The sequence below is a fragment of the Acomys minous genome (genome assembly GCF_964271855.1).
Source record: "Acomys minous genome assembly, chromosome: 9".
Classification (NCBI taxonomy): Eukaryota; Metazoa; Chordata; class Mammalia; order Rodentia; family Muridae; genus Acomys; species Acomys minous.
In genome coordinates, this window is record NC_140490.1 from 64,259,137 (window position 1) to 64,283,097 (window position 23,961).

Here is a 23,961-nt window from a genome sequence, read left to right on the forward strand (position 1 = left end):
GAGGCATTGGTGGCGAATGCCTGCAAACCCAGCATTTGGAAGGTGGGGTCAAGAGGATCAAGAATTCAAGGTCATTCTCTGACACTTAATGAATTTGAGACCAGCCTGGACTATAGAAGATCTGTTGAGAACAAATAACAATTATACTATAATTGGGCAGAAGAGATCTTACTATTGTCACATATAGCATAATCATTGTTTTGTTATTTTAATTAAATGTAGGGGAATATCTCTGCTAAGGTTTTAAAGCAAGAGAAGATGATCTACCTATATTTTGTAACTGGCATTTATTGGAATACAACTGCAGCCATGCATTTATATGTGTATAGTATATGGCTAATTTTGCACTACAGTGGTCTGGGAAGAAGTTATGATGCACAGTATGGCTTGCAAATGTAAATTGGCTATAAGGATCTATGTGGAATGCTGGCTCCTGCTTTGAAGTATTGACAATAGGAGTCTCCTAGGGAGGGCTTTGGTAGGCATGACTGGGTATCCCCCAAGTCTTGTACATTGGGAGCTGGGCCCACACTGTGGCACTGTAAAAGAGTGGTGGGAGGTAATTAGGTCATTGGGTTCATGTAAATCTCATGGGGCCTTCATTAGACCCTATGAAAGAGAGAAGCACTATGAAGAATGACAAGGATCTAAAGTGTCTTGGCTTCCTATCTCACCACGTGACTGTATTAGCATTACCTCCCATCACTGAAGGAGGCTGAAAATAGACCTCTTTATTTATGATTTACCCAGCTCCAGATATTTTGTTACAGCATCAAAAAATGAACTGGTACATACTTTCAAAAATATCGTCTTTTTTTGATGTGTTTCATCTTCTTGTTGAGGTTCATGTATATAAAGACACAAATGGTCCTGGTGTTTATTACTTGATATATTTTTATAGATGTACACACCAAGCAAGATTACTCTGATAAATATATTTAATATTTCAAATCTTCTAGTACATTGTCCTGTAACTTGTCTTAGTCAACTTTCAGGAGTGCAAGAATTATTTGCACACCTTCTCTCCTATGCATACATATCACCTATGCATTCATGACTTTTCTCCTTGCTGTAACAAATATCTAACAAAAACAACTTTAGGAAGAAAGGTTTAATTCTGTCTCATGAGTTGAGAGAACAGACTGGTAGAATTCTGTACTTAAACTGTCTGGTTGTGGGATTTTTTTTCCCTTGGGAGAATTTTAATTACTCCTTCTATTTCATTTGGGGTTATAGTTCTGTTTAAATTACTTATCTGATCTTGGTTTAACTTTAGTAACTGATATGTATCAAGACAATTATCCATTTCTTTTAGGTTTTCCAGTTTGGTGGAGTTTTTAAAGTATGTCCTTAGGATTCTCTGCATTTCTTCGGTATCTGTTATGTGACCCTTTCATTTCTAATTTTGTTAATTTGGATATTCTCTCTCCACCTTTCAGATGGTTTAGTTAAGGGTTGTCAATCTCACTGATTTTCTCAAAGAGTTAACTCACTGATTCTTCTTCTAGAGCTTTCAGGTGTCCTGTTAAGATAGTAGTGTGAGATCATTCCTTTTTATTTTTTTATGTAGGCACTTTGTACTATGAACTTGCTTCTTAAAACAGCTTTCCTTGTGTCCCATATATTTGGTTATGTTGTGTATTCATTTTCATTCAATTCTAGAAAGTCATTAATTTCTTTCTTGGCCCATTTTTCACTCAGTAATGAACTGTTCAATTTCAATGAGTTTGTAAGCTTTCTGTTGTTGTTGTTGATATCCAGCTTTAATCCATGATTATCAGATAGGATCCAGAGTGTTATTACAATGTTCTTGTATTTATTGAAACTTACTTTGTGTTCAAGTATGTGGTCAGTTTTCGAGAAAGTCCCATGAGGTGATGAGAAAAAGGTATATTTTGTATTTGAATGAGATGTTTTGTAAATATCTGTTAGGCCCATTGGATTATAACATTATTTAGCTCCAGTGTTTCCATTTAGTTTTTGTCTGGATGACTTGTCTATTGACAAGAGTTGGGTGTTGAAGTCTCCCACTACCAGTGTGTGAGGATCAGTATGTGCTTTTAACTGTAGTAGTGTTTCTTTTATGAACTTGGGTGCCCTTGTGTTTGGTGCATAGATATTTAGAATTGTAATGCCCTGTTGGTGATGTTTTTCTTTGATGAGTATATAGGGTTTATCTCTATCTCTTCTGGCTAGTTTTGGTTTGAAGTCCATTTTGTCAGATACTAAAATGGCTATACCAGCTTCTTTTTCAGGTCCAAGGGCTTGAAATAGCTTTTTCCAACAGTTTCCCCAGAGGTGATGTCTATCCTTGATGCTGAGATGTGTTTCTTAGATGCAGACAGCAGGATGGCTCCAGTTTTTGATACAGTCTGTCCATCAATGTCTTTATTTATTTATTTATTTTGGTTTTGTTTTGTTTTGGGGTTTTGGTTTTTGAAGACAGGGTTTCTCTGTATAACTTGGGCTGTCCTGGAACTCACTTTGTAAGTCAGAGTGGCTTTGAACTCTGAGATCCACTTGCCTCTGCTTCCAAAGTACTAGGTTTAAAGGCATGGTGCATTCTCTTCTGTCTCTTGTATTCTGTTGGTAAGACTTGCCTCTAAGGTCAAATTCCTTGATTCTTCAAATCCAGTTTTATCTCAGTATGTTTTCTTTTCTTTTCAAGATAGGGTTTCTCTGTGTAGCCTTGGCTGGTCTGGACTCTCTTTGTAGACCAGGCTGGCCTCGAACTCACAGAGAGCCACCTACCTCTGCCTCCCGAGTACTGGGATTAAAGGTGTGTGCTACCACACCTGGCTCAATATGTTTTCTTTGTTGATTTTATTTCCACTTTCAAGTCTTGAACTGTTTTATTCATTTCCATCCCCTGTTTGTTTCATAGATTCCTTTAATGGATTTATTCACTTCCTCTTTAAGGACATCTATCATATTCATAAAGGCTATTTTGAGGTGTTTTTCTTGTGCTTCAGCTATTTGCAATACATATGGTTGCTGGGCTCTAGTGGAGACCTGTTATCCTAGCTGTTGGTTGTGATTTTACTCTGCCACCTAGGCATCGGGGTTTGGGAAGATCGTAATTCTAGGTGCTGATATCTGGTTTTGTCTTTGTTGAGTGGTGTTTTGTTCCTTGCTTTCTGTTTCCTCTATGGCTCTCAGGAGGGTGTGGTAGTTGTATGTTGCGTGGTAGGAAATTCTTCTGGGATCCTGATAGGTGAGGCCACTGGGGGTTCCTAGTAAAATGTTTTTCTAGGTGTTGGGAGCCTGACACTTAGAAATGGGGATGGGACGGGGGGGGGGGGGTAGGCTGAAGAGGTCCAAAGGAAGGAGGAAAGCAGTGTGTTCCACCAGAATCTGCTTAGTCCCTTGGGACTGAGAGCAGAAAGTGAGGAGAGACCACAACAGAATATGTGCAGCAGAGTTGCGGGTGACACTAGGGATTCGATTTGGAGGAGCAGAAGGAAAGGTGAAAATCTGTCGTTCCTTTACCTGATTCCCTGGCTGGAGTGGCCTGTGGGTCCCCAGGGATTGCCTGCTCAACTTGGGGTCTGGGATAAAACAATGAGTATAGGGAGAGGGGTTAGGAGGCAAGGTCTGTATGGTGTACTGGAGACGGGAAGAAGGGGGAAAGGAGACCACAGCAGGTGGAGTGCTGCAGAGCTGGGAGTGAGACTGGAAGACTGGGTTTGGAGAAACAGAGAAAGAGGTGAAGATCTGCATTTAGCCTACCTGCTCCCCTAACTGGTGTATGGTGGGAAGGTTCTCATATTGCAGATTCCAATAATTTAATATACAGAATTATTTATAAGTTGTAGTTTAGTGATAGACAGCAGCTGCTTATACTTTTCTCACTGTGGAGTATGTGCATTTGTATGCGTGTGTGTGCAAATGTGCGTGCATGTGTGTGTGTGGTGTGTGTGTGTGCATGTGTGTGGTGTGTGTGTGTGTGTGTGTGTGTGTGTGTGTGTGTGTATGTGTGTGCACGTGTGTGTGTGTGTGCGCGCGCGCGCCTTGGATGTTGTCCCTCAGGCACCATGCACTTAATTTTATTTGAGAGAGTCTCTCACTGGCCTGGAACTTGCCAAGTAGACTACACTGGTTGGCCAGCAGGCAAGCCCCTGTCTATCTCCTGTATATCAGTCTCCATCTCTCCAGCACAGGAATTGGAGGCATGAACCACCAGACCTGGGCTTTTGTATGTGAGCTCTGAGCACGGAACTCCAGTCCTCTCCTGGCCATGCTATCTCCCTAGCTCTTCATTTTCTCATTCTTTTGATATCTGCAAAATGTTTGTGGATGCACGCTTTGGTTATTGCTCATTTGTGTGGTTTCTTTTGTCTTTGAATTAGTCTTGCTAAGAGTATAAGTCACTCCCGAGAGCTAACTTCGCTTTCTCTGTAGCACACCTGCCCGCCACTTCATTGATTTCTGCACTTATCTCTGTAATTGTTCTGCCTTTCACTTTCACTGGGTTTAATTCACTTCAGCTGCAGTGGGAGTGCAAGAGTGAGCTCTTTGACAGTATGTTGCTTAGTTTTCAGCCACATTAGGATAGTCCAGAGGGTATTCAAATAACCTTTTCATTGATGATTTTTCACTTAATCTTACTGTGGTTAGCAACATAGTCTGTGACATACTAGTGTTTTAAACTTTACTGAAACTCGACTCAAGGCAAACATTTGAAAAGGACAATATACCTGCAGTACTACCCACATTAACAGATACTCCAAAATGCTTGGAAGTTAAGATTTTCTTCTGCCTGCTAGCATTCTACTTCAGACAGATTCAATCTTGGGCGTGGCCTTTTATACTGTATTTTGTGCAGCCTGAGAAATCAAGCCCAGGGATTCTTCATATTAGATAAATTTTCTACTACTGAACTACATCTCTAGCTTTTTCAGGTATTTATAAAGGCTTATTTATTTTTATTTTATGTATATGAGCACTCCCCCACACACACACAGATGTATATTTCACCACATACATGTGTGGTACCCTCAAAGTCAGTAGGTATTAGATAGCCTAAACAGTTGTGAGCCACCATACTAGTGCTGGGAACTGAATCCAGGTCCTCTGCAAAAGCAGCAATGCTCTTAACTGCTGAGCCATCTCTCCAGCCCCATGCACAATCCAAGTTCAATAATATGAAAATATTTCAAAAGAGAAAGGTTGGGGGTGTGAGGCAGAGATTAGCTAACAAGTGCCTGGAGAAGGAGTTGGTTTATTTTGTATGTCCCTTTGGCTAGCATGACTTAGTCTGTTGGCAATCTTTGTGGACACATCTACTAGCTTTCTATATTGTATATTATTCAGCAGAAGACGGTTGTTCATCTGATAAGCTTGTAGACTGCCATTTGGTGATACCAACCCACGCCACCATAGCTCCTTTATTTTCTCTTTAGTGTGGTTGCCTGCTCTCTAGGAAAGCTTGTGCCTAGATCTAGCACAGGTACCCGGGAAAGAAAATGGCTAGAGATCTCATCAGAGTTTTTTTTCTTCCTAACCTTCATGTCTTCTCCTGCCAAGTCCTGGATACGTTGTGGTTTATTTGATTATTGTCTCATTCTGGCTCTGCAAGATGGCCAGAGGACATCCTATCACAGTGTTTGCTTGAGGAGATCAGTCTGCTTCTTAGAAGATTACTTGCTCCGGAGGTGCAGCCTCAGCACCACAGATAATTGCCCTCTCAGAGTAGATGTCAAGGTGTGGTCCCGGCCCATCATTGTCTCAGCTGATAAATTGTTGATCTGTTAATCAATGTGTTAATTACTGTCAGATCACAAGGCAGAAGCCAGCTTGGTTCCTAAAAGATGATCTGCTCTAGGGTCTCTCACCTTAAATAACTGTCTTCATCCTGGGGTGGCCGCTCCTATACCTAACAGTTGCTGGAGGGGAATCTTTCAGGAAATGTCCCTTGTCACAAAGATGTTTACAAATCATTCCTGTCCCTGGAATCCAAGGTGACTCTAGAGCAGCAGTTCTCAAGCTATGGATGGAGACCCCTTTGGTTGCCTAAGACCATCTGAAAACACAGATCCTTACATTAGGATTCATAACAATAGCAAAATTACAGTTATGACATAGCATCAAAAATAATTCCATGGTTGGGGGGGGACACCACAACATGCGGGACTGTATTAAAGGGCCACAGCTTCAGGAAGGTTGAGAACCACTGCTCTAAAGGAAAGGATAAGAACCGTGGCGTATTTCTCTCTGCGCCTTGGAAGTAGGATGCACTGGGTTACGTGGGGTCCAGGTTTTCACCATGTTTATTCCCTTGCAGGCCTGCATGAGAAGCCAGTGAGTTTCAGAGGAGCAGCTTCTGTTGAGACCTGCTTCTGCGGGTCGCTAATAACTTTTAAAATGATTTTGGTGATGTCACTCCTTTCTACTTATAGCTTTCTGCTATGAGAATGTCATACACATAACCAGAAGGATTTGCATCTCTAGTGATTCACAACCAGTTGCCTAAGGTTAAACAAACAAACAAACAAAAATACTAAGAGTACATAAAATTGTTTTTAATGTTGCAGCTAAAAGAACAATAGTACTTACTTAAAATCAATTTATAGGTGCTGTTTATTGGTTATTTAGGTACTGTGGAACAAATGTCTAGTATTCACTTATACCCACTTCTCTTCGCTCCTGAAATAGAGGGACAAGCCATATCTCTAAGCCTTTTAGGCCAGGCCATGAACCTAATTATGTCCAATGGGCTATGAACACTAGTGGTAAATGTCAGTTCTTGGGAGAGGCATTAAAGAGTGAGTGAAACTCAATGACAGAGTGCATGCTTCACATCAGGAGGCCTTTGGTTCAATCCCAGTACTGAAAAAGAGGGAGGAGGAGGACAGGGAGGAGGAGGAGAAGGAGGAGAAGGAAGAGGAGGAAGAGTAGGAGGGGCAGCGGGAGTTCAGTGGTACAGCCAGTGCTTATTATCACCACGCAGGCAGCATTAGGCTTATCCCCAGTCTGTCTCCCAGTCATAGCAATAAAAAATGCTGCATGCTTAGCTACACAGCCCTTCAGCCCGAGCCACTACCAAGGGAGGAAGTCATTCAGAGGAACTGCTATAGATTTCAAGTCAGTAAGAAAGAAATTTAATGGGGCTGGGAAATTAGCTTAGTTGGTAAAACACTTTCAGCCCAAGCATGAAGACCTTAGATGACTGTGGAGGAATGTTGAGTGGATGTATCAACCGTCAATAAAACGCTGTTTAGCCAATCAGCTGGGTGGAAGGACAGGAAGTGGAAGGTGGGGCTTGCTGGGGGAGGAACAGCAAGTTTGGCAGTTGAAGGAGAGATGGGGGGGTGGAGGAAGACAACACGAGAATGGCTAGAGTGGGCAAATGCTTGGGGGGTCTATGTATTATATATCAGTTTAGAGTAGTTTGTTTATCATAGTTTAGGAATACATTTGTGTTAGTATAGTTTCTGCCCAGAAAAGAGCTGACAGACTAAAAGTATGCTTCAGACTGTGTGTCTTTATTTAGCAATCTGAGGCTGAACTGATACAATTTTAATGTAACAAATGACCCCCAGGAAGCCACATTAAAAGGCCAGTTGTGGGACACAAGCTTGTAATGCCAACTCTAGCCTACTTGGCAAACTCTATTACAGTGAGAACCCCTAGCTCAAAAAACAAGGTTGACAAGCACCTGAGGAACAAGACAAAAGTTGTCTTCTGACCTATACACACATATTCACATAGACCCACAAACACTTATATGTATGCACAGGAGCGCGCGCACACACACACACACTAAAAACTATTTTTAAAAAAAGAACTTTAATGTGTTGAGTTACCACTCTCTCAGGACAGGCCTGTAGCTCAGCATTGTCTATCCTGTCCAGGCAAATGCAGGAAGGAGCACCTAATGAATACAAAGATATGACATTGGCTCTGATTACTGTTTGTTGTTTATTGTTTTTTCAGGACAAGGTATCTCTATGTTGTCCTGGAACTTGCTATGTAGACACTCCAGCCTCAAGTTCACAGAGATCCACTAGCCTCTGCCTCCTCAGTGCTGGGATTAAAGGCGTGTGCCACCACCCCCAACCACGCTACTTTAATTTTAAAGCTCCACTTTCTAGAAGCTTCTATTTGGATTATTAGATACAACAGGCAAGCATGATTTTAATGAACCTTTACCTCTAAAGGAAGTCAGTGAAGAATATCCTTCAATTACACAGTGCGGAGTTTCCTGAGGAAGCCTTTCTTTTTCTACTTTACTTCCCCTTGGGGCAAATACATAAAAAAGAAAGTTGTATCTATTCTGAGTTAAGCTATAACATACCTTAAGCTCTAAGTAATCTTAGTGATACTGTCTTATGTATTAACACCAGGGACTTTCCAGTCCCGAGAAATTAAAGCAATATGCTTAAAGAGGGCAGCAAATATTAACCTTCTCACCATACCACTGTGTAACTGAGAGCAATGTGCTCAAGTCATTTTCTCTCAAAGTGATTTCTCCTCCCCTCTCCTCTAATTCCTTATGCACACTTTCAAAACTACTGGAACATACAGGAAAAGCTATTTTTTAAAAAACGTTGACTATGTGGATAAAGCACTTGCTGTGTGCACAAGTGTGAAGACCAGTTTGGATCCCCACCAACTAAGCAAAAGCCAGGCAGCCATGGTGACCACCTATAATTCCTTAATTCCAGCACTAGTGCTTATTAGCTCAACAGAATACTTGATTGTATAATATGTTCTATTCTGAGGGGTAAATTTAATCATTTAAGTTTTGCTGAGATGTTGAGGGGTAAAACGTAAGAAAGAAGGACTAAAGATCTTCCCATTTTTCCATCAACATACCTTCTCTGGCTAGCTACTTCTTCAGCCAAGACACAAAAGCCATCCTTGAGTACAACTGTGTCCCTAAGATGGGGCTGTTGGTAACTGTGATGGTTAATTTCACTTGTCAATTTGACTAGACCATTAGGTACCCAAATATTTGGTGGAAATTCTGGACGTATCTATATGCATATTTTGGGCAGAGTTTAATATTTAAATCTATGGGATAAGTAAAACAGATTGCCTTCGATAATGTCTATGAAAAAGACATTAAGAATAGAATTAAGTAATTGATCCTCTCCCATATCTATACAAGTAACTTTCCTTGTCCAACTGTCTCCTAGGTTGGGCATTGTTTTTAACCTTGGTTTTCAATTAGAACTATGCCATTGGTCCTCCTGTGTTTGACATCTACAGAGTACATATGTGCTGGCTGGTCTTGTGTCAACTTGACACACAAGCTACAGTTATCTGAACGGAGGGAACCTTAATTGAGAGAAATGCCTCCACAAGATCCAGCTGCAAGGCATTTTCTTAATTAGTGACTGATGGGGAAGGGCCCAGCCCATTGGGAGTGGTACCATTCCTAGGCTGGTTGTTCTGGATTCTATCAGTCAGCAGGCTGAGCAAGCCAGTAAACAGCACCTCTCTATGGCCTCTGCATCAGTTCCAGCCTCTAGGATTCTGTTGTGTTTGAGTTTCCATCCTGACTTCCTTTGGTGATGAAAAGCAATGTGGAGGTGTAAATTGAATAAATCCTCTTTCTCCTCAACTTGTTTGTTTGGTTTGGTTTGGGTTTTGTATGTTTGTTTGTTTTTGGGCCATGGTGTTTCATCACAGCAATACAAACCCTAAGACAGCCTGTCTTAGGACTTATCAGCCTCAATATTCAGAAACAAAGTTCCTTATAGTAACTCACGAATGTCCCAATAACCAAAGGAAATAAACTAGTGGCCAAATCCAGAGTAACAGAGTCAGCAATGGAACATCCTACATGGCACCGATATGATAACACATGTACGTACCATGGCCAGGAGGCTGGATTACCAAGACTCCAACACATCTGCTGCCAACATGGGAACTCCAAGTATCATAGGAAATCTCACCGGTTGGCACATGCCTGGTGCCCACAGTGCAAACTTCCAATCTGGTTGGTAGAATTCACCACAGACAATTTTGGAAATTGTGAACAGTTTGGGTATTCCAGTAAAATATAACTTTACTACATTCATTTTTAACTTTTGAAAATACACTTGCTTTGTGTGTGTGTGTGCATGCATGTGTGTTAGCTTGTGAACTGGAAGTTTCTGGTTTCTTTAAAAACTCAGTTGTGTCATGTGATGTTTTTCTGGAAGCTGTCTTGTGGGAGAGCATGTGATGTTTTGCTGAAAACAGACACTCAAGAGAGCACGTGATATTTAGAAAGAATATAAATAGAACCCCATAAACAGTGAGAGGACACTTTGCATTGCTACACCATGCAACACTTCTCTGGTCTTCGCTGGTCTTCAATTTGTAGAGAGAAACGTGGCCGAGAACTTCTCATGGTATTCCAGCTGATTTTGGCTGCATGCTGATTCCACAGAACCTTGCAGTTTCTGCTGAATTGTGCCATGGCTACTGATCTGCATTTTTATTTGGTGTTTGCTAGTGGACTGGGCTACTGGTATCCTGACAATGAGGAATGGAATCACCCCAAGGAACTACTTTTAAACAGGTCCACAACCCCCTTTTCCTATTAGGCTTCTTTCTCCTCTTCCTCTGCTCAGTGAGTCAGAAGGAAGGTTGAAGCATTTAAGAACCCTACATAAAGTAGGTTTTGAAAAAAATGAAAGGCTACAGGAATGTGTGAACATATAGGTCAGAAGACAGCTTTAGGGAGTCGGCGCTCACGGAGGGTCTTAATTGTGTTTCCTGCTCTGCTGAGTACTACAGGTTAGACTGTGCTCCAGCTCATCACCATCCGGCAGTCTCCTGTCTCTGCTGCCTGTCTCACCTAGGAGTGCTGAGATTACGGGTGCCTGCCTACCACTGGGACTAGCTCTCTTACGTGGGTCCCGGAGGATTAAACTCAAGTCATCCTAACTTGCTGTAGCAAATAATCTTACCCACTGAGCTATCACAGTGGCCCTGTTTTTATTTGTTTGATTGATCTGTTGGGCTTTTCCTTTTGAGTTAGGATCTAGCTACGTGAGCTAGGCGGGCCTTGAACTCACAACATAGCTCCTGCTGGCCTCAAACTCGGTGATTGTCATACTTCAACCTTTCAGATGCTAGGATTACGAGCATGAGCCATAACATCTAGCACTATACACATTTGAAATGTATGGTTTTATTATATACTATATAGATTTTAATATGTGGTACACTGGGAATTATGTAGATTTTACAAATACACATATAGTAGGTAATGCCACGCACAAATTTTATTTTACTTAAAGTTACATTACACAGCCAGGCAATGGTGGCACACACGTTTAATCACAGCACTGGGGAGGCAGAAGCAAGCCGATCTCTGTGAGTTCAAGGCCAGCCTGGTCTACAAAGTGAGTCCAGGACAGACAAGGCTACACAGAGAAACCCTGTCCCACCCCCCCCCACTCCCCAAAAATGAAAGTTAAATTACACAGTGCATAGTGGTGCAAACCTGTAATCTCAGTTGCTGGGAGCTAGAGGTAAAAGTATCATGAGTCACAGAGATAGCTCATGTCAGGCTGGGCCACATTAGAACTTGTCTCAAAAAACAAATGACTCGACATTTGTACGATATGGTGCTATTTCGGATGATGTTTGTGAAACTGAGTTAAATTTGAGTGTTGTAAGGAGGAGGCTTCAGTTATTTGTCCTGACAAGCCAGATAAACTTACTTATGTAACTTACTTGATGAAGTTTTGACTCTGTAAGCACAGACTGGCCTTCAACTTGTGGCAATCCTCTTGCCTCAACCAAGTGTTGACTTTATTTTTCATTTGGCCTGTGTGGGACAAAAAGCCCAGTGAGTTTTATGCTTCAGGGGCTAGTAAGAGAGAGAAAAAAAAATCACGAACCCTTCTCTTGGCCCTCAAATTCGCCTCTTTACAAAGGCTAATCGCCTGTGCCTTACAGTTCAGTATGAATTTATTTTACAGCATATAAAGGGTTCTCGTGTAGCTCGCAGAGGAGCAGAATACGAGCGGGACACACAGTAGGGCGCTCAAAACGTATACTGGCAGTTGAAGTGGCCGTTGGTGTGGAGTCGTCACTACCACGAGGTACTCTTATCTTTCCCCTGGCCACACCCCTGAGCCCAGGAGGCAACTCTGAACAGATGGTGAGTCTCGGCTGCCAGGTGTGCAGCACGCCCTTCACTGTGTGGGGCACAGGGCTCTTTGGTCCCTGCCGCACCCCGCCCATCCCATGCCCGCGAGCGCCCCCAGCGAAGCGTCAGTCTTGGTTCGGTCCGCACGCGCGGGTAGCCGGAGGTGAAAGGCTGGGAAAGGAAAACCCGAGTACTAGGCGGAGCCCGCCGCCTGGCCAGCTGCTTGTGGCGCGCGCGCTCCCCCCTCCTGCCCCTCCCCGCCCTCCCCTGACTCCCGTCGCTTGGCAGCTACCCCCGAACGCCAGCTCGCTCCTCTGCAGCAGCGCGCGCGCATTCGCCACCCCCGCCCCTCCTGTATGGCTTCAGTAGACCACTCTCGAGCAGGATGCCCTCTGTCCCCCCTGTCTTTCAGCATCCTGGGCGGCTCCCCTTGTTCTCTAACCTTTAGGGAACTCTACTTTAGGCGGTTCTTTCCATAATCGAAATCATTTGCTTGCCTCCTGGGATATCAAACTGTAATTGCTTTCACGTGGCTGTGGGCTCGGGGACGAGGTGGTTTCAGAACGCTGGGGTTGTGGAGGGTATACCCTACTCGGACCCCGGGTACTGTCCGCCGCCAGAGCTGCAAGGGAAACGCGGGCTCAGCTCCTAAGGGTCGGAGTCCACGGCTCAGCCTTTCGTTTATCCACTTTCCTCTGCGAGCTAAGTATAGAGCACGGCCCACGGCAAGAGCTCATGGCACTCTGGGGCGCTTTCGGGGTCGTCTGTGGACTCACTGACAAACACCTCAACATTCCCGATCGGGCTAGGGCCTGGGGGTGGGGAACAAACTGTGCGGTTCCTTCGTTCTCCCCTGGGAAGGAACCCCGGGCCGCTACGCGTGCACTGCTCCTCCCGCGGTCACAGTGAGAGCTAAAGCCTGAGTCTAGGACGGACGCTGGGAGCGCACTATTTAGTCCAGGAGAGAGTCACGGAGGGTGAGGGGCTGCTGGGCACCCCACTGTGCCCAGAGACCAAATGGCCGTCGGTTCCGGTCAGTGGCGGAACTGAGCCCCAGTGGCCTGGTCCCAAGCTGGAGTCTGGGGGAGGGGCACAGCGGGGGCGGGGGAGGAGTTGGGCAAGATTTCCCCCTCCCGAGTGGTCGCTCGAGCTGCCACTTCGAAGGAGACCGGAGAGCTGGAACGAGTTGAGGTGCGTCGCCAGCGCCTGCCTGACCGTGAACCTCCTCCGAAGACAGTGGTGAAACTCCGCTGCGAGCATAGCCCGAGCCACGTTTACAGTAGGGAAGCCTTTCCTCTGAAAAGCTCGACCCAAGTCGATTCCAATTTAGCTCCTCCCAAGTAAGAGTCACAGAAAGGCGAGGCTCCACCGGTGCACCCGGAGTCCCGGGCGAGCTCCGGCAGGACCCCTGTCGCTGAGCTCGCCGAGGCGTGCGGGGCCACGGAAACCATTTCTTTTCAAGAGCAAGGGTGGCCTTTGGGACTCCTTTGGTCATGCGCCGTGTGGCTCCGCCGCCGCCGAAACGGAGCGCGCAGCTTGCGGAGAAACCGCATTTTCGCTCCTTCCCGCCTAAGGGAGATGACCAGGGCTCGGGCACCCGTGACCTCCCAAGAGAGGTTACCAGATCCGCAGCGGGGAGTCTCTGCTTCTCCAGCCACTGGAGGTTACCGACAAGCAAACAAGGGGCAGCGGTTTGTTACCCTAAACTTTGACTTACGAGGAGAGAGGGGAACAGGGGAAATGTCCAGAATTCACCAGCACACCCTGTTTCTGCTGATGCTTTAAACCGCTACCCAGAGAAGGTGAAGTGTTGGGGGTTGGCTGGTTCGGGAGACCAGGAAGAGACAGTTGGATCTCCCGCAAAACGCCCCACCCCCGCCACACACACACACACACACGTTTTCCTACGTCGCTGCAGGCTCAGACAGGCTCAGCGCTGCCACCTGGCGGCTGCCTCTCCCGGATTGGGAGGCGCTGTCTGCACACTCAATTTCCACAAATCTAGGTGGGTGTGCCAGGCCTCTGTCTGGGGGAAACAGAGCAGCAGCTTGAGTTAATGCTTCGTATCTATGTGGCACGTGCAAACACTGGTTTTTCTGGTTGTCCTCAAGAGTGAAGGAAACGTGTGTTGGCATTGACTGGCGTGGGTATGAAGAGCTGACTTGAGCCTGCTGGTTATGAGGTATGAGAAAGTGGTGAAATTATTAGAAATAATTCTTATCTATTCGAACAGTGAAAATAAACGGCAGTTTTCATTTATCCTGCTTAATATTTTTCGAATAAAGAAATATATTGGGCTGGAGAGATTGTTAAAGTTCACAACCAAGCTTCAAGAATTGGTATGTTTCAGTACAGCCTCCTCCTAGTCCGGTTTCAACACAACTTCCTCAGGCCCGGTGATGGAGTCCATAGGGAAAGCAAAATCAACCTGAGTGAAGGGTTCTTTTGGAGTGGAACCAAAAACGGGGCTAAGGGCATTCAGTTTCCCAGAGCACTTTCCAGTCAACAAACTTAAGAGGTCTTTCCCCGCCTCTGTTTATTTGAACTGAATGCTCAAAGCCAGACCAACTCATATAATCAGTTTCTACAGGCAAAGCGAAGCAGGAATCTTGGAAAATAGTGCCACGCCAGATTTTCTAAACTAGTTTCCATCCAGGTTTCCCTCCCTCCGTGCTATAAGAACACATTAAAGCAGTGGAAGTAAATCTTTCCATCCATACCCCATACCATTTTGTGGATGGGACGTTTTACGTTGTGCAGGTGTGTCGAAGCAAGAGAAATGCATTAGCAGATATTACACTTTCATGTCGAACGGATTGCATGTAATGGAATAAAATAAATATCTGCCTTAATTCAAAACGGGAAAGGTCTCATATCATTTTCAATAAAGGCCATTAGTTGATTATTCTAAGACAGGACTTGTTTACAAAACGATCTTGGCTTTCTGTTCGTACAGCTACAAGCGGAGCAGAGGGAACACTGAGAACTGGTTTACCAGGGACTACAAACAGCTGGGATTTAGGGCAATAGGAGATCAATAACGGAGGGCTGGTTACAAAGCTTATGAAGTTAGGTAATGAGACACAGAAATTTCTCTCCCATTACTTGGTATTAAGCCCAATGCAATCTGGTGTATGTGTACTTTACACAGGAAAAGAGGACTTTAATTAAAAGCTATTTGTCACGTGTTTTGTTATATTTTAAGCGCTCTAAGAACTAAAATAGTCACACTTCAAACGCCAAGAACTCGACATATATTCTATAGACTTTTATTCTGTAATCATGTAGAAAGGTCAGTGGAAGCTACCAACCCATGTTTCACCAGTTCTAAGAGAAACAGAAATAGGTGTCACATATTATAGTCAGGAGCATGAGGGAGGCTTTTTATAATGGGTGAGTTGGTTCAGCTGGTACCTGACAGTCCCCAGTACCTGGTTAGTGGAAGGAGAGTGCCGACTCCAGCAAATTGCCTTCTGACCTCCATTTATGCACAGTGGCAGGCAGTGTACACACATACAAAAATTAATTAATTAAAAATGTAGAGGGTTGTTGTTTTCTTTTCTTTAAAGGCCATTTCTCCTTTTGGTGGCATATGGTGTATCTTAAAGTCTGCTGGGTTTTCTGAAATGCATCTAACAAAAGAATCAGGCCAGGAACTACTTTTTTGATATGCTTTTCAAGTAAAATCTGTGCATTAAACCTAAGTGTAATTAGGATGGCTGGTTTATGCCACTAGAAATATTATCAATTACAGCAACACACATCCTTACCAAATTACCAAACATTATTCAGTACAGATTCTATAGGAAACACATCTATTCTCTTTTAATCATAATAAAAATATTTATTTCACAGACAATAGACCTTTTAGAATAACCCAGGTGTCAAGTTGATAACACTTTAAGGATGTGCATCTGTGGGGACCAGAAAAAACAAAACATATATGTCTTGCCTTTGTTGTGCAAAATACATTTCTTGGTGTGTTTTGGGGGGTCGTGCATACTATTTTAGGATTTCCTCCTTTGGGAATTAAAAAGGGCTATGACGGGTAGCATGTGGTGAAAAAATTACTTGCTTTTACCCACAAAAACATTCTTGCTTGCGGTTGGTCTTAGAGTCCCAATCAGCTGTGTCCATAGGGTATTCTTTCCAGTAAATGTCTAACTCTGGCACCCTGGGCCTCTTTCGAGACTGCATTCTTTGAAAGTGTGACAAGACAAGTGGAAATGTACCGCCCAGCACTACTGTGCTATGAATCCAAAGCTGACTTTAAGTTGGGCTCCTCTGTCACTGGCCTGATGAAAATCAGTTTATTATCATATCAAGTAAGGTCAGTTTTTACTAGAATTCCAATGTTCAGATCTTGGGAAAAGGGAGATTTGTGTGACCAAGTCATCCTTTTATATTTTAAATACCTAGGCAACTTCTATCTGCCATGCATATGCGCAGGTGCTTGGTTTTTTGAGACAGGCTTTCTTGTAACCCAAGCTGTCCTGGAATTCTTAAATAGCAGAGGGTGACCTTGAACTCCTGATCTTCCTGATGCCACCTTCCAAGTGCTGAGATAACAGACCTGGCACACCAAATGGGCTTTTTATTACTTTTTCACCATCAGTGGCCACCTTCCATCTTAGTCTCTTGAACAACATGCTGCTTTTACTAGAAGTGGCATTTGCATTAAGAAAGAAGTGGTGTTAGAATTCACAGAGGGCTCAGAACACACATCAGTGGTTTATAATCACACACACACATAAAGCCCTAACCCCAGCCCTCTATAAAGAAGCTCATGGGGTTCCCCAAGCACAAAGGAGGAGGACATCTGAGGGCCAGAAAAAGATCAGCAGAGAGGCTTGAGATGTGTTCAGCAACCCCGCGCTCCTTTGCTACTCCTTTTCCTTTTCCCCTTTTCCTTGGTCTTTTAGGCCCATTTGCTTCAAGTAACACACACACACACACACACACACACACACACACACACACACGAGAAAATGGGTAAGAAAGAGCCAAGAGGGAGGGCTCTGAAAGGAAGAGGAGAGCAAGCAGGTAACGAACCCATCTATCCTTTGGAAATTGTGGAAAACAAATATTTAGAAAGTAAAGTCAATTCCCATCTTGTATTATTCACCAGGATCACCCTACACAAAACCACACAAAGTCTCTTATTGCGGTAATTATGGACCACTGCCTTAGTGTTCCAAGGAAAATCTCCTTGTTTGGGCTACCCAGGATTTATAGGGGAGCTAAAATCATTAAATAACTACTTAACCTCTGTTTGGCTAAAAGAGTAAGCAATTACTGGAGGGGATAAAGGAAGGAAGAACCGCTCTGCCTTTCACAAACAGCACAGATAACATCCTGAAGGGATTTACACAATACACCAACGTATGTGCTGTACCCAGAATTATTAAAATAATTGTGATGACAGGTGTCTAGGTACCACTTCTTAATGGTTTTCAATATCCATTGATTTATTGTTGTGGCTCCCCTCACTTACATCTCTAGCTTTAAGAAGGGGCTGAGAAAAGAGATTTTGCACCAAAGGCTGATTCTTTATTCCTGCGCTGAAAAGAACTAATAAAAATAATCACTCGGCTTTTAAGCAGAAAGCTTCCATTTGCAGTATTTCACCCTTACCACCCCCCCTCCAAGCCCCTTGTTATCTAACATAATGGCTAGAATACATTTCCGTCTCTCCCCTTAATAACTTCATGCATTAACATCCTCTTCACACGCGCGCGCGCGCAGGCACACGCGCGCGTACCCAGCAAAAGGGAAAAAAAGAGGCAGCAGAAATCTCAGCTGTACTTCTAGCCCTTTTAAAAAGTTTGCTCTGTAAATTGGAATGAGGTCAGATTTGGAGCTTCTCATTGCACGCGGAGATTATTATTGCATCGGGTTCCAAGCCAATGGGAAGGACGGGGGAGGGGCTTGGCACGAGGAAGCGTTAGTTACAGCGGCTGATTGGCTGTCTGCGAAAGGATAAAGAAGCGCGAGGCGGAATTGGGGTCTGCTCTAAGCTGCAGCCAGAGAAACAGAGTGAAGGGAAGAGGGCCGTCTCCCTCCCGGTCTCCAGTTCTTGCACGCTCTTTCTTAGAGAGTGTGCTGTGAGAGAACTCTGCCGGTAACCAGCTCCCCTTCTTGCAGGAGGGAGGGAGAAACATACATTTATTCATGCCGGTCTGTTGCATGCAAGCTTCTTGGCTTCCTACCTTGCAACAAAATAATTGCACCAACTCCTCAGCGCCGATTCCGCCCACAGAGAGTCCCGGAGCCAGAGTCGCTTTGGCTTTGCACTGCAGGAAAGGGACTTAGGCGCTAGAGACGATGTCGCTTTCCTGAGCTACCGCGAGCTCTCGTGAACTGCAATCGACTGCTTCAGGGAAAGGGGGGAAAAGACTTGCCCCGGAGGCGGCGAGAAACTTGCATTTGGAAGACACTCGGGCCACCACCGTTTGGAGAAACTCCTCGCCGCGGCCGGCTTCAGCCTCAGCGCCCACAGGGAGCACTTCAGCGGTGAGGGAGGACGGAGGGCCGCGGGGACTCTAGGTCGGCGGCGGGAGGCGGCGGCCCCTGGCCCGCGCGGCGCTCAGGGGACCCTGGTCTCCGCCCCGGGGAGCCCGCAGGGCCCGGCGACCGCGCCGCAAGCGTGTGAGCGCGCGTGGGCGCCCGGCAAGCCGGGGCCATGGTACAACAGACCAACAACGCGGAGAACACGGAGGCGCTGCTGGCCGGGGAGAGCTCGGACTCGGGCGCCGGCCTGGAGCTGGGCATCGCGTCCTCCCCGACGCCCGGCTCCACCGCGTCCACCGGCGGCAAGGCGGACGACCCCAGCTGGTGTAAGACGCCCAGTGGCCACATCAAGAGACCTATGAACGCCTTTATGGTATGGTCGCAGATCGAGCGGCGCAAGATCATGGAGCAGTCGCCCGACATGCACAACGCCGAGATCTCTAAGCGGCTGGGCAAACGCTGGAAGCTGCTCAAGGACAGCGACAAGATTCCGTTCATCCAGGAGGCGGAGCGGCTGCGCCTCAAGCACATGGCTGACTACCCTGACTACAAGTACCGGCCGCGAAAGAAGGTGAAGTCGGGCAACGCGGGCGCTGGCTCGGCGGGCGCAGCCAAGCCCGGGGAAAAGGGCGACAAGGTCCCGGGCGGCAGCGGCCACGCGGGAAGCGGCCACGCGGGGGGTGGCGCGGGCGGCAGCTCCAAGCCCGCGCCCAAGAAGAGCTGTGGCCCCAAGGTGGCGGGCAGCGCGGTCGGCAAGCCTCACGCCAAACTCGTCTCGGCTGGCGGCGGCAAAGCGGCTGCCTCATTCTCTCCGGAGCAGGCCGCCCTGCTGCCTCTTGGGGAGCCCGCGGCCGTCTACAAGGTGCGGACTCCCAGCGCGGCCACCCCGGCAGCCTCCTCCTCGCCGTCCAGCGCGCTGGCCACCCCCGCCAAACACCCGACTGACAAGAAGGTGAAGCGCGTCTACCTGTTTGGAAGCCTGGGCGCTTCAGCGTCCCCCGTCGGGGGCCTGGGAGCAGGCGCCGACCCCAGCGACCCGCTGGGGCTGTACGAAGATGGGGGTCCCGGATGCTCTCCGGATGGCCAGAGCCTGAGCGGCCGCAGCAGCGCAGCATCATCGCCCGCGGCCGGCCGATCGCCCGCTGATCACCGCGGCTACGCCAGCCTACGTGCAGCCTCGCCCGCCCCGTCCAGCGCGCCCTCGCACGCGTCCTCGTCGCTCTCCTCGTCCTCTTCCTCCTCCTCGGGCTCCTCCTCGTCCGACGACGAGTTCGAAGACGACCTGCTGGACCTGAACCCCAGCTCAAACTTTGAGAGCATGTCCCTGGGCAGTTTCAGCTCCTCATCGGCGCTCGATCGGGACCTGGATTTTAACTTCGAACCCGGCTCAGGCTCCCACTTCGAGTTCCCGGACTATTGCACGCCCGAGGTGAGCGAGATGATCTCGGGAGATTGGCTGGAGTCCAGCATCTCCAACCTGGTCTTCACCTACTGAAGGGAGCACAGGCCGGGGAGAAGGAGGGCCAGGAGGCAGGAGAGGAGAGAGGAAAAGAAAAACAACAACAAAAAAGTAAAAATAAAAAATTAAAAAAAAAAAAGAAAAGAAAGAAAGAAAAAGGAACAGATGGAGAGTGCAAGGAGAAAGGGGGAAAGAAGAGGAAGAAAAAGTGCGCAGGGCTGACCTCAACCACGTCCCCTCGTTGGCGAAGGAGCGCGGGGGGCGTTGTGGACCCGCGCTCCCATCCCCCACTCCTAGGGCTGGGGACTCGGAGGAGGCGGAGAGTAGACAGGGGCGACCTTTTATTGTTGTTATTGATGTTGTCGGTGGCTAAAAAAGCTACTTCGAGTTTCCTCCCCATTTTTGCTTGAAGGGACTCCCCCTCCCCTTCCAACGAGCTTCCGGACTTGGTTGCACCCCCAGCAAGGAAAGAAGCCGAGCTAAGCTTCTAGAAACCGAAGGAATCTTGACCCCCTCCTCTCGCTTCACCACTTCGGTGATTTCTTGTTTGATTTTATTTTGCCGTTTGGTCAAGAGAGGAGGCGGGAAATCCAGCGCTCCCCCTCTCCTTTCCACCTCCTCTTTTTTTTTTTTTTTTTCCTTTTTAAATTTTTCTTCTGCAATGAAGATAGAAGGCTACGGATGCGTTTGGCCATGGCGTTTGTGTTGGGCTTAGGGGAGCTTTGGCATGGAGAGACTCCACGCTAGCGAAGTCCCGGGCTGGCTTTTTTTTTTTCCCCCTCCCCCTTTCTTTCTTTCTCTTCCTTGTCCCTGCAGCCTGAGGAGATGTGCAGGGAACATCAGGCCAGCCTTGGAAATGAGCATGGGACCTCGTGGAAGACACAGCAGCCTAATTGGGCACGCAGAAGGACCCGGAGAGCGGAGGGCGTTGGGGTCCCCGGGCCTTAACCTGGAGTGTGTGCAAAAATTAAAAAAAAAAAAAAAAAAATCAGAGAGGTGAGGCTACCCAGAGCCGGCGGGAGGATAGGAGACTGTGGGATGTGGTTCAGGGGCCGCGGAGTGGTTTGGGGGGGAAAGGTTTTTTCTTCTCTTAATGGAAATCGTGATGGTGTTGAGTTATTTCACTGGTGGGGTTAATATAGCATGTTATCCTGTCTATCTTTTGAAGATTTCTGTATAAGACTGTTGAGCAGTTTTTAAAATAGTGTAGGATAATATAAAAAGCGGATAGATGGCGCTATGTTTGATTCCTACAACGAACCGATCACCAGCTCCTTTTCATTCTTAACTCTTTAAAAGGATTCAAACGCAACTCAAATCTGTGCTGGACTTTTGAAAAAAACACAATTCAGGACCAAATTTTTCTCCGTGTGTGTTTATTCCTTATAGGTGTAATTGAGAAGACCCGTTTATTTTTACCCCCTCACGGACGCTCCATCTTTGTATTTTTTTTTTCCTTGTAAATGTAATCAGATGCCATTTTATATGTGGAAGTATTTATACTGGCCAAACAGTTTTCTTATTTTGTCCCCCCCCCCCTTTTTTCCCCTTTTCTTTTGTTTTCTTGTCTTTTGACCTCATTTCTTTATTCTATCTTCCTTTTATTTTCTCTTTCTTTCTTTCTTTCTTTCTTTCTTTCTTTCTTTTCTAGTGTTGTTACCCACGCCATTTTACGTCTCCTTCACTGAAGGGCTAGAGTTTTAACTTTTAATTTTTTATATTTAAATGTAGACTTTTGACACTTTTAAAAAACAAAAAAAGACAAGAGAGATGAAAACGTTTGATTATTTTCTCAGTGTATTTTTGTAAAAAATATATAAAGGGGGTGTTAATCGGTGTAAATCGCTGTTTGGATTTCCTGATTTTATAATAGGGTGGCTGGTTAATATCTCACACAGTTTGAAAAATCAGCCCCTGGTTTCTCCATGTTTACACTTCAATCTGCAGGCTTCTTAAAGTGACAGTATCCCTTCACCTGCCACCAGTTTCCACCTTTCAACCCCCTGCCTTCAAAGGGGAGGAGAGTTCAGCCCAGCACCATAAATGCTTTAAAGAAAACAGATTTTTAAACGAATTGCTGTTCTGTCCAGAGGTTTTAAAACTGGTGCATTCACAGCAAAAAGGGATTCTGTAGCTTTAACTTGTAAACCACATCTTTTTTTGCACTTTTTTTATAAGCAAAAACGTGCCGTTTAACCCACTGGATCTATCTAAATGCCGCTTTGAGTTCGCGACACTGCCTACTGCGTTTTCATTCTGGTATTTGACTATTTAATCCTTTCTACTTGTCGCTAAATATAATTGTTTTAGTCTTATGGCATGGTGATAGCATATGTGTTCAGGTTTATAGCTGTTGTGTTTAAAGATTGAAAAAAAAGTGGAAAACATCTTTGTACATTTAAGTCTGTATTATAATAAGCAAAAAGATTGTGTGTATGTATGTTTAATATAACATGACAGGCACGAGGACGCCTGCCTTTTAAGAGGCAGTTCCGTTAAGGGTTTTTGTTTTTAAAATTTTTTTTTCTTTTTCTTTTTTTTTTTTCTTCTTCTTTTTTTCTTTTTTCTTTCTCTTTTTTTTTGCCATCCATCCTGTGCAATATGCCATGTAGAATATTTGTCTTAAAATTCAAGGCCACAAAAAAAAAAAAAAGCAATGTTTGGGGGAAAAGAAAAAAAAAGGAAAAAAAAATCATGCCAGCTAATGCTGTCCATCACTGCCTGTCAGGTTGTTGCTATATACCTTCTGTAAATAACTTTTTTTGAGAAGGAAATAAAATCAGCTGGAACTGAACCCTAAATCTTGACTTTTGTCATTCTTTTACTTGAGATCCCCTCTGTAGCTGCAGACTGCTGCCCTGAGGTGGCTTTGGAGCTTGTGACTTCCCTAAGGTGGTTATGCCATCTTGATGACAAAAACTAAGTTCCTCTTGGACAGATTTGGCAGGCCTGACCCCCGAGAATGATGGCTTCAGCCACGTGTCAACCCTCTGCACGTCTTCGAGGAATTCTCAGCTTCTACTCTGCTTCTGCAAGCACCCTTTGTCTGGAATTTCAAAGAGGGGGGAGGGGCAGCCTTCCTGCCTCAACCTGGCTGGCTGAACTTTTTAAATTCATTTTCTGCTTTGTGTTTCTGAAAGCTACTGTCTCCTTTGCAGCCCAGGATTTGTTTTCCACGGATCAAGAACAAATAAGCATGTTAGGTGTAGGAGGAAAAAGCCTTCAACAGTTACAGGATGAAAACCATACTTAGGCTTGTTTTGTTAGGATCTGGGGTGGGTGGAGGGTTTCAATCCCATTCCCCCCCCCACTCAAAGGTCAATAGGGTGTGGCAAGAGATGGTTGTAATCAAAGCACTTGAGAGACAGGGCGTGAGTTGAAGGTCAGAACAGACTACTTGAGACAATGTTTCCAGCATGACAAGAGTTAATGTGACCCTAAGCTCTTCATCTTGTGCCACGCCCAATATGGGTGTCACTGTAAGTCAAATAAGTAAAATATAGCCCACCTCTCAATTGGAGTAGAACCCCAAGTAGTTTAGTACGTAGACTTTATAACCATCAGGCACAGCAGTGGTGAGACCTGCGTGCATGGAGAAAGAGCCTGAAGGCCAGTCAGTATTTCTTGTTTATTTTGGAGATCAACAGTCTCCATGGGCAAATAGAAGTCATCTTCCCTTACAAATGCTCATCTTTAAAAATGTGTGCTTTCCCTATTCCCTAGCTTTTCAGCCCTGGAGAAGAAAGGGTTAACAGGCACCATTTGAAAATAATCCCTTCTTTCTGGGGGTTGTAGGCCAGGGCCCTGCATCCTGGGATCACAGCAGAGAGGACTTCCGGAGACCAGTCCTGCAAGCACTTCTGCACAGTAGTAAAAAGGCCATTTGCTGAGGGTTGGC

The 23,961-nt window shown here is 45.5% G+C and overlaps 1 protein-coding gene and 1 long non-coding RNA gene across 2 annotated transcripts in view; one reads left to right on the forward strand and one right to left on the reverse strand.

Moving 5' to 3' along the window:
• The window catches only part of LOC311604868, a 224,458-nt gene extending 212,217 nt beyond the window's left edge, over positions 1-12,241 (reverse strand). Inside the window, exon 1 of the long non-coding RNA XR_014781714.1 lies at positions 11,677-12,241. This is a non-coding gene — a long non-coding RNA (uncharacterized lncRNA). The remainder of the gene's footprint in view (positions 1-11,676) is intronic.
• Positions 12,242-17,750: 5,509 nt separating this feature from the next.
• Positions 17,751-22,857, forward strand: SOX4 (SRY-box transcription factor 4). The gene has a single exon (XM_084794010.1). It carries the CDS (start codon positions 18,777-18,779, stop codon positions 20,097-20,099), a length of 1,323 nt encoding a protein of 440 aa, XP_084650136.1. The 5' UTR covers positions 17,751-18,776; the 3' UTR covers positions 20,100-22,857.
• The last annotated feature ends 1,104 nt before the right edge of the window (positions 22,858-23,961 follow it).